The 10,588-nt window shown below is 65.3% G+C and overlaps 1 protein-coding gene across 1 annotated transcript in view; it reads left to right on the top strand.

Moving 5' to 3' along the window:
- Positions 1-1,070: 1,070 nt before the first annotated feature.
- The window catches only part of WNT9A (Wnt family member 9A), a 20,171-nt gene continuing 10,653 nt past the window's right edge, over positions 1,071-10,588 (top strand). The window contains exon 1 of the mRNA XM_035029922.1: positions 1,071-1,217. Within this exon, the coding sequence (XP_034885813.1) occupies positions 1,123-1,217 (95 nt within the window). The 5' untranslated portion in view covers positions 1,071-1,122. The remainder of the gene's footprint in view (positions 1,218-10,588) is intronic.

The following is a 10,588-nucleotide window of genomic DNA, read 5'->3' as shown; positions in this document are numbered from 1 at the left end:
CTTTGATGTTATCTGGAGACGGGCATTCCGCAGGAACCTACACCGCGGCCTGGGCCCCGGAGCTGTGTGGCTGTATGGGGCTGCTGACCCAGGGGCCTTCTAGCCGCTTCTCCTCGAACCCAGTCTTGTGTCTGCTTAATTCGATTTTGGGTTCTCCGACACCGCCTTGTGTCAGCAGCGGCCCTGTGCCTCCTCTCGTCCGCGTCCCCTGCGGCTCCTCTGGCCTCGGCCGCGCCAGGCCCCTTTGGTCCCCCGAGCTCCCATCCCCCAGCCCCCGCTGTACAGAGGCCCTGAGAACGGGGGTCGCCCGAGCATCGGCTCACCTCCCTCGATTTAATACGGATGGGGAGACAGAGGTCCCCAAAGGTTAAGCGACTCAGCCTTTGCGCTCCTCTGGCCAGGTCGCCTCATTCCCAGGGAGCAGCGCCCCTCCGGCTTCGCGTCCCGAGCGATCTGGCTTCTCAAAGAGCGCGGGCATCACCTGTTGCCCGGCCTCCCTTTCCACGCCAACTCTCAGGGGAGCGGGCGCGAGCGCTTCAGCTCCGGGCTAACCCTGGGTCCTCCACGGCCCATCCCCGCGCGTCCGGGCCTCGAGCTCCGCCCCGGCCCCGCCCCCAGGCCCCATGCGCCCCTGGCCCCGCCCCCGTGGCCGCCCCGAGTCCCCCCAACGCGGCGGGCCGCTCAGAGCCAACGCTCCGCCCCGGGCCCGCCCCGGCCCTCCGCGCGCCCCCAGCCCGCCCCCAGCCCCGCCCCCGCGGCCGCCCGGCGTCCCTCCCATCCCGGCCGCCCCGGCTCAGGGCCAGCGCTCCGCTCCAGCCCCGCCCCTGGCCCCCCCACCTGCTCCCCACTCCTCCCGCCCCCCCACGCGCCCCGCCTCCACGCGCGGGGCGCGCCCCGACACCCGAGGGGCCGGGCGGCGGCGCGGCGGGGCCGCGCGCTCGGCTCGGGTTTCGGCCCGCCCCCGGCGCCGGCGTGACCCCTCCTCGGGCGCGGGCGGGCCGGGCCCAGCTGGCCGGCGCCCCGCCCCCGGCCCGGAGCTCCGGGCGCTATAAGAGGGCAGCGGCCGCGGGGCGCCCTGCGCGGGGCCGGGAGCGCGATGGTCAGCCGCCGAGGCGCGGCAAGATGCTGGATGGGCCCCTGCTGGCGCGCTGGCTGGCCGCGGCCTTCGCGCTGACGCTGCTGCTCGCCGCGCTGCGCCCCTCGGCCGCCTACTTCGGGTAGGTGCCTCGGCGGCCCGGCCGGCAGGCGGGCGGGCGGGCGGCGCGGGGACGGGGCGCGGGGCGGGCGGCCCAGGTGCGCGGGCCCGGGCCGGCTGGCGCGGGCCAGCGGGTTGCCGGGCGCTGTTTGCGGCGTGCGCGTCGCTCCGTCAGCGGGTCAGTGTCCTCGCGGCGCTGCGTGGGGAGAGGGGCCGGCATACCCGACGGGCTGGCACGGGGTCGTGGTCCTCGGTGACCCCGGAGGCGTCGTCTCTGCGACGCGCCCGTGCGCGGGGCTCCCTGGAGCTCGGGGACCAAGCCTGGTCCTGGCGCTGTGTTAGGCCGCCGAGTTCTGGCGGAACGGCTGGAGCCTCTCCTGGCCCCTACCCACCCACCCCCCTTGCAGCTTCCCCCTCCTTTCTCTCCTCGAGAAGTTAATTTAACAACAACAAAAAAATACGTACAAAATCCAGATGTTCCCTGCACTGAGCCCCAAAGGAAAAAAAAAAAAAATAACTCCAAGCTGGAGGAATTTATTTTTCTTGCGCTTTGCTTCTTACGCCCGCTCGGGCCCCGGCAGGAGCGCTTCTGTGGGACCTGGCCGGCTGCGCAGGGCCCGGCCCGGGCGTGAGCGCGGCCCCCCGCTGCTGTCTCAGGGGTCGCTGCCCCGCGCGCTTCTCCGTAGTAGCAGTTCGCGTGGTTTCGGCGCGTCGCTCTCTGTCGTTCATTCCTGCTCTTCCTCGTCCCTGTCTCCCAGATCTGGGATGTCCAGCCCAGAGACCTTTGGGGACCCTCCGTCGCTGTGCCACGCAGACGGGCACCCTGAGGTCCGGGGTGGCACGGCGCAAACAGCCCTCGGGGCCCCTCAGCGTCAGCTCCTGCCGCCCAGGCGCCGCCCCTGGAGCCGCGGCCCACCCTCGCGCCCTGGCCCCTGCGCTGGGTGCCCGGCGCCGCTCCTGGCCGCCGCCCTCTGCCCGTCACCTGTTCCCTCGCCCCGGGCCCGGGCGCAGTCGCGCGGCAGCTGGCCGGCAGAGGGCCCCGTTGGTCCAGAAATGTGCCACGGCCAGGGCGGGGAGAGGCCACTGGGCGAGGAGCCCTGCAGGTGTATCCTGTTCTCAAAGAAAATAAAATATTTTCATGGGAAACTTTCCCTTTGTGTTTTTCTTTCCCCCCTTTCTCCTTCTGTTCCTTTCTCCTGGGTCGTCTTCCAGGGTCAGCTCCGTGTCTCCTTCCCCTGGAGACCCCACCCGGCAGGCTCTCCTGGCTCCGGCTCTGGGCCCGGCCCTGCCTGGGGCCTGGGCTGTGCAGAGGCTCGCACGCCCCGCGCCGTCTGTGCAGCCTGGCCTCGCCCTCGCGCGCAGAGGGAGGGTCAGAGGATGGCCGTCTGGCCGCAGGTCCTCGGTGAGTCAGCCAGCTGTGCCTTCCCGCTCGGTCTGCTCACCAGGCTCCAGACACACCCTGGGCTTGTCTGCTCTGCGAGTCTCCCTGCTGCCCGCCCACGGGGGGAGGTGGGGGTCCTGGCTCCTGGCCCCCGGCAGCACCTCTGGGGGAGTCGCTGAGCTCTGCCATTTAGCCAGTGGGCGTGTGGGTGGGACGCAGGGAGGCCTTGGTGCCCCTGTCACCCCTCTGACCAGCTCTCTTGCCCAGCACTTTGGCCCCAAAGGCTGACCTGTGGGCAGCATAGGGGACAGACGTGCTGCCCCAGGGACAGCTGGCTCTGCTGGGGCCCCTGCCACGCCCAGCACCGGGCAGGAGAGCTGGGTTCTGCATGACGGACAGAGGTCCTGGAGCGGGGGCAGGCCTGGTGCCAGCTGGACGGGCAGGGGAGGGTAGGGACCCGGCGCCGGAGGGGTCCTTACCCAGCAAGCTCCTCAGGGAGGTGACTTCCAAGGTGGAGCCAGATGCAGAAGGAGAGGAGGGGGCAAGATGTGCTCTGAGCTGGTGGTCTGTGTGTGGAGGCCCAGCCCTTCTGCTCTGGGGCCCTTTCTCCCAGCCCAGCAAAGTGGTGGAAGCTGGAGGGCTGGGGGGAGGAGATGGCCCAAGGTGGGCAGGGCAGGGCTGGGACTGGGGGCTTCCCTCCCAACCTGCAGTGGCCGAGGAGCAGGAGGAAGGAGCTGGGATTCAGGCCCTCCTTCTCCCTTCCCCCCTCTCCAAAAGCTCTGCCTGGCACACGGAGGCTCGCAGGCAGGCAGGGTAGCTCCAGTTACAGCCCAGAAACCCAGAGAGGCTGGCCCGGGGGGTGGGGGTGGGGGGGCGTGTCACGTGGTCGGCGGAGCCCTCCCTGCCCCCTCCCCGGGGCTGCAACCCAACCCGCCCTGCTCCTGTTGCCCTTTCAGTCTCTGGCCACTAGGCAAGACCCTCCAGGCCGCGGGGAAGGGGTTCTTCCCTCTTCCTCCGTGGCCTGGCCCTGCTTCTTGGCGGTGTGATTAGCAGGTGGTGTTTCCATCTGGTTCTCCAGGGGCCTAGACAGCTTGGCCTGATGCCCTCCTGGAAGGAGGAGGGTGCCTGGCTCCCAGCAGAAAGGGGCCGGCCCGAGGTCTCCTGGCGAGTTTGGGAAACAGACTCAGACCCCCACCTCCCCATGCCCCATGCACCTGGGTGGGCTGAAAGCTTTGCCTGCGTCCGGCCCTGCCTCAGGCCTTAGAGGGCAGAAGAGGGAGCTGAGTGGTGTTCTGTGTATGCTGAAAATCTGTTCAGGAAGGGCTGCCCCTAAACCCAGGGTGGGGGGCCCTGCTGCCCCCCCAAGCATGGAGCCAGGGGCTGGGTCCAGCAGAGTGGGTACCTCAGTGCCCTTTGCTTACCCACGTGTGTCAAGCCAGCCCCAGCGGAGGCTCCCAGGGGGCCACTAGACTTGCCTCTAGGGGCTGCCAGGGGAGCCTCAGGCTTCCAACGTGGGTCCTCTTCAGAGAACTAGGACAGGCTGTCGTGGGCCCTGAGGCCTTTTCTTGGATTGGTCCCAGCACCCCACATTCTATGGGAAACCTTTGCAGGCTGGCTTGGGGAAGCCGGTCTGGCTGTGGGGGTGTGGTACCAGAGGGCTCCCTCCGCCAGGCCACCTGTCAGGGCAGGGGGCGCTCCGAGCGGTGTGAAAGGCAGCCAAGGTGCTCTGGGCCACTGCAAATGGGGCTGGTTAGGGCCCACGTTCTTTCTGTGATGGAAATATAACTCCTGTCCCGTAAACTCACCCTGTTAGAGCATGCAGTGCAGTGGGATTTGGTACATCTACAAGGCGGTGTGGCCAGCACCACTATCTAATTCCAGAGTGTTCCATCACCCCAGAAACCTCACATCCTGTCTCCCCTCCCCCCCCAGCCCCTGGCAACCGCTAATCCACTTTCTGTCTCTGTGGATTTGCCTGTTCTGGACATTTTACATAAGTGGAACCATACCGCATGTGGCCTTCGTGCCTGGCTTATTTCAGCAAGGATAACATTTTCAAGATTCATCCACGCTGTAGCATGAATCCGTGAGCCTTTCCCTTTGTGACCGAGTGATATTCGATTGTGCGGACACGGACTAGTTTTTCTTCCGTGCATCTGCTGACGGGCACCTGGGTGGGTCCACCGTTTGGCTCTTGTCATGCTGCGGTGAGCACTGGTGTAAAGTTTCCCTGTGTTTTCAGTTCTGCTGGGTAATCCCTGGAGGTGGAATTTCTGGATCCCGTGGTAACTCTGTTTCTATTTTGGAGGAACGCTCCCACTGGCCACGCACCTCCACATAGTCGCTAGTTCTAGTTGTTTCTGGTTTTTTGTTTTGTTCTGCTTTTTAGTCTAGCCTTCCTAGAGGGTGTAGGGTGGTATCTCATCGTGGTCTGATTTGCACTTCCCTGATGCCTAGCGATGTTGGGCCTCCTTCGTGGGCATCTTGCTCATCTGTGTGCCTTCTTTGGAGAAATCTCTACTCAGTTTCGTTGCCCAGCGCTTGGCTGGGTTGTGGGTCTTTGTTGTTGATTTGTACAAAGAGCTCTTTATATATGTGGATCTGTTCTCGGACAGAGGACAAGCTGAACCGTGAGCCGGCAGACTGTCTCTCATGCGTGCATGCAGAGGCTACTTGCGTGGGCCTTCACAGTGGGTCATCCTCCTGCTTGGCTCCTGGCATGACTCTTGGTGCAGGTGACTGTCTGTTTGCTGGGGCCTGGTCTAGGGGCCTGGTCAGGGGTTCTGGGGACTTGCAGAGGAGGCTTCCCTGGCCCTGCCCTCAGGCACTGCTGTCCTGGTGGGGCTGGCTGTGTGCCTGGGGTCAGCGTCAGGGTGTGGGTACGCCCTCTGTATGAGCCTGGGGCCCAGCCGGGGTCCTGTGTGGCCACGTGCCTGCTGGCTGCCGAGAGGAGGGGTGCCCGGCCGGTCCCCGGAGGAGGTAGAAGAGGGAGGGGCTCCAGGGCAGGAGGAGGGAGCCCTGGCGTGGTAGGCCTGTGGTAGGCTGGGGGCTCAGGCTCAGCAGTGGGGGAAGCCAGCCCCTCGTGGTGAAGCTGGGGTGACCCAGAGCCCACTGGGGCTGGGGAGGGGCTGCCCAGTGGGGAGGTGTCCCCGGTGATCCCGGGGTGGTGGAGCCGTGAGCTGAGTAAGCAGCAGTCCGGGCTGACGCTGTCCACAGAGACCACCTCAGGACAGACATGCCCGGAGCCCTGCGAGACCTCAGGTCCAGCGTTTGGTGGGGAGGCCGTGGAGTACTCCAGAGCATAGGCCTGCAGTGGGAGCTGAGGGAGAGGGAGGGTCCAGGCGAGTGGCCTTCTCCACAGTGTCCAGGGCAGCCGACTGGCCAGCAGGGAGAGTGGCCCTGTGGGTGAGACCTCAGAGAGATGAGCAAGGGGGGACGTGAGGTAGGGAGGGAGAGCATGGAGGGGCCTGGACCCTGGGGCTGGGGCAGGTGTGGGGAGGCAGGTGGAAGGAGTGGGTGGGCAAGGGTGGGGACGTGCCCCTGGATCTCTGCTCTCCAGAGTCTGTCCTTCCTCCTCTCCTCCTGGCCAGTCTGCTCTGTGGGCTCTGCCCCCCTCACCCCCCAGCACAGAGGCCAGTAGAGAGAGGCAGGTGCGAGCCTCAGCCCAGACCAGGCCTCTAGGCTGGGGGCCTCCCGAGGCCTCGTGGGGAACCTGAGGTGAGGAGGAAGCCACGGCCACCTGGCCCCCCTCAGCTGTGGGAGCAGATGTCCTGCCACAGCCGGCGGCCGTCTGGACAGGGGGACAGCTGGCCTAATCTCGCACTGTGGCCGGGACCCAACTCCAGAGCCGAGGGCGCTAGTGGGACCCTGCCTGGGCTCCCAGGGTGGCCCTGGCCCAGGGCGCCGCCTGCTGCCTGCCCAGGGGGGCCCCCCATGTCGAGAACAATAGGAGAAGTGTGTGGGCAGCTTTTCTCCTGCATGCACACGATTCCTCCCGGGGGGCTGTGGGACCTGGACTCGGGAGGCGTGATGAGCTGATAAGGGGCCTGGGTTGGTTTTCCTGGCCGTCGGAAAATGACACCTGTCAGCAGGGCCGGCACCCGGCCCCCTTAATCCTGGAGGGGCATGAGCTCCCTTTGTGTGTTGTCCTGGTGGGCAGTGCGGGGGCCCCTGCAGGGCCCGCCCCGGCTTAGGGAGGCACAGTTGTCTGGGAAGTGGGCACGGCCAGGCCGCCCCTGCAGGCAAGCATGCTTGCTGCCTGTGGAACAGGGCTGTTGGCCTCCCCCCGCTCCAGGGTCGGCCTCAGCTGTCACCTCCTCCAGGAAGCCGGCCGCAGCCTCCCTGCAGCCGACCTCTAGCCAGCCCAGAGCTCTCCTCCAAGCTGCCCTGGGCTGGTGTGTCCGCGGCCCGTGGGGGCCCATTGCTCGTCTGCTCCCTCTCTCTGCACTCGGGAGCCCCTGTGGGGTCTGAGGGGCTCCTTCCCCAGGCTGGCCAGCCCCCTACCCACCCCGGCCCTGACTTCCCCAGCTGCACCCCCCACCCTGCCCTCCGGCGTGCAGACAGTGGGCCCGGGTGCCGCGGACCCACGACTCGGGCCGTCAGATGGGGGCTTTGTGGGCCCGTGCTGAGGGGTGGGGGGCCCCTCTGGAGCCCCCCAGGGCAAGGGTGTGGATCGAGGGCTTGGAGCATCCCCTGGTACGGGCGGAGGAGGTGGGGTCTGTGGTCTGGGCTGGATGCGGGGCAGTGTGTTCCTGCAGGGGCTCATCATTAAGGCATATCCGGGGCCGGCCAGTGGCAGGTGGGCCGTGCTGACCTGGGTGGCGTGCTGGCCGCCCGGCTCCACGACCCGTGGGCCCGGCCCACCGTCCTTCCCTGCCCCTCCCAGCGCGGTTCCTGGCTGGCCTGGCGCCCCGGCCACAGGAGGAAACCCGGCCGCCCAGCTGGCAGGCCCTGCTCCTCGAGACCGGCAGCCGGACGAGGGAATGGAAAAAGGCAAGCCTCAAGCTGCGTTTGTTTTTCTTAGCGATACCTGAGGTAGACGCGGCCAGGGAAGTGGTCTGGCCCGGGACGAGAGGCTGCCAGGGCTCCCAGACCAGAGCACGTCAGAACCGGCTCCCTCCCGGGCACCCGGGCAGCAGCTGTCCCAGGCGACCCCGGGGTGGGACGGCGGTCGGGGCTGTCCCGGCGTCCCCGTCCATGCTGGGCATGCGGGGGCCAGCCCCAGGCAGCGAGGTGGTCATGGAGCTGACAGTCCTGGCAGCCTTCCCAGCGTGCCCGCCCCGCGTCCTGCCCGTCCCTCCTTGTGACAGCTCGTGGGGACTTGGGCTGTCTGGGAGGCCTGGGGCCTCGCCAATGGGGGCACAGGGGCGGCCTGGGTACTCCTGTCCCTCCATGAAGCCACAGCTCCCCGACCTCTCCCCTCGGCTGTCCGTGAGTCTGGGGCCCCTTCAGCCCGCCATTCAGGCTCCAGGAAGGGGCTGGTGGGCCAGCAGCCTGCAGGGCCTGGGGTCCCGGGACTTCGCTTGCCCTGCTGGGGCTGGGCTCACGGACAGCAGGCCCTGCGTGGTGCAGTTTGCCAGGCGTGGCTGAGTCCTGTGTCCGCCGGCTGACCCCCAGGCCGGGCCAGCTTGAGCCAAGAGCTCCCCTGAAGCATCCAGGCTGCAGGCTCGCTGTGCCCGCATGGACGCAGCCTGTCAGTGAGTGAGCAGGGAGGGGGCGCCCTGGAATGTCGGGGCCCCGCGGCTCTCACAGCTGATGGAGGGGACAGCTGTCTTAGACGCAGGGGTGTTCGGCCCGTCGTCAGCATGAGCCCACCCTCCCACCCTGCTCCCTGGAGCCCGTGGCCCCTGTCTCCTCCTTGGCATGTCTGGGCACCAGATAACAGTGCAGCCCGCAGGGAGCACCCAGGCTCTAGCGCTGTCAGCATCCCCAAGTCCTGCGTGCTTGGTGGGGAGACCGGACAGGGCTCTGTTAGGCAGCAGGCCTGGGGAGGATGGAGGGTTAATCTCAGAACCAGCGTCTCAGCATTGGAATTTGTTTTGAATTTGATTCACACAGAAATTAAACGCCGTCTGGTGGGGCTGAGGTTTCCTTGGCCGGGCGCTGTGACTTCGGCAACTCTGGCCTCTTCTCCCTCCGCCCAGCCCAGGGAGCTGGGTTTGTGGGCAGGGTGGCCCTTGGGGTGGCCGGGCCTGTTGGCCGGAGGAAGGGCTGTTGGGATCTGCCCCCACTGCAGAGCGGGAAGGAGCAAGAGCTCTGGGGACCAGGCCATCCAGGGCCCCGTGGCTCCCAGGCTCCTGCCTGAGGACAAGGACATCCCCCACCCCTTGGCAGCAGCCCCCGTCCAGCCACCTAGCGGCCCTTGGGGGCAGGTATGGGAGCGTGTGTGACCCGCTAGGTGCTCAGAGGGGTGGCCCCATCCCCAGGCTGCCAAGCATGACAGTCTCAGACCTGGCCCACGTAGGGAGACGGGCACCTCAACTTGGCTGTGTCTGTCCTGGGTTCTTTTCACTCCTGGTGGGACTGGGGTGGGGTCTTCCTGGAGCTGCAGCAGGCTGGTCCTCAGCAGCACAGAACCTAGTCCAGGGTGACCGTGCCTCAAGATCCTTATCTTAATTACATCCACAAAGGTCCTTATTCCAAACAGGGTGCATTCCAAGCTTCCAGAGGGTGTGACTTTGGGGACCTTTGTCTCCTCCCTCTGTGTTCGGTGACCAATACAGTTCAGGGGTAGCTGGTGGGCATGCATGGAGACGCCTCTGTGGGCCTCGGCAAGCACGGCAGCGGACCTGTGAGCTGAACGTTGCAGGCCAAATGGAAGTTCTTGGTGTGCTTTCTGGAGTGAGATAAGCCTGGAATTTCTGCAAGGAGTAAGAGACCACAAAAACTGACCCAGCAGGTTTGGAAAAACCAAGTGGAACTGGGGGGAAACATGTGAGGTGTTGGTCAATTTGAAAGCAGATTAGAAATAGCCGAAGAGCATTAGCAAGGTTAGAAGATGGGGCAGGAAAGTTACCCCAAGCGCGGCCCGTGGGGGAGCCTTCACGCCTCCATGGAGGCCAGAGGCCAGACTCAGGGACTGGCAGACAGGGGTCCCATCTGAAGAGAATGCTGAGCATTTTCTGAGATTCTGAGAATTTGTCAGTGTCATCTACAGGATTCAGGAGGAGTCCTGAGCAGAAAACACAAAAATCATACCAGAACATACAGAACTGGAACCACAAGATGCCCAAAACAAAGAACCATAAGAGCAGAGTCCGGGAAGACAAACGCAGATGACCTCTCAAGGCTGGTCAGCCTGGTGGCGGGCTGCAGAGTGGCCAGCTGGGAGCCTGCTGGGGTATGGCTACCCTGCAAGGAGCTGAGAGAAAGGCATTGCAGACAAGCTACGAGCCACTCTGAGGGATAGTGTCCAGGAGCAGGTAACCGGGTGCTGAACCGCTTCTTGTCAGCTCCTGACAATGGGACTAAGATGCACAATGGTGTGCAATTCGGGGAGTCCTCAGGGTTGTGTCCTCAGGCCTGGCATCGCCCATCATCAGGCGTGTCCTTGTGAGGTAGCCATGAAGGTAATGGAAATGTGAGACTTCAGACTGCCGGGCGGAGATGGGGTAACAAGAAATAACCCGAAACGAGGCAAGACAGGAGGAATAGAAACAGCGGGCAGGGCCAGCAGACAGTGGAGGACATGCCCCAGCTGTAAGGCTGAGCATATTGGGGTTGTAGAGGGGTCTTCGGTCTGATCACCGGCTCTGGGAGAGACACAGAGAAGATGTCAGCATAGAGAATGCAGGAGGGTGGAGAGAGTATACACCAACTCAGTGGACCATGAGGGAGAGAGCAACACCAGAGAGAGACAGAGAAAAATTCATCACGATCCAGGCTCTGCATGGCCACCTGAGCTATGATCCAGGCTCTGCACGGTGACCCACGCTGTGATCCAGGCTCTGCATGGTGGCCTGAGCATGACTGAGGTTGTACACAGTCTCCAGGCTGTGATCCAGGCTCTGCAC

The sequence above is a fragment of the Mirounga leonina genome, unplaced genomic scaffold (genome assembly GCF_011800145.1).
Source record: "Mirounga leonina isolate KUSES-001 unplaced genomic scaffold, KU_Mleo_1.0 Mir_347, whole genome shotgun sequence".
Classification (NCBI taxonomy): Eukaryota; Metazoa; Chordata; class Mammalia; order Carnivora; family Phocidae; genus Mirounga; species Mirounga leonina.
This window is presented reverse-complemented; position numbering and strand designations above follow the sequence as displayed.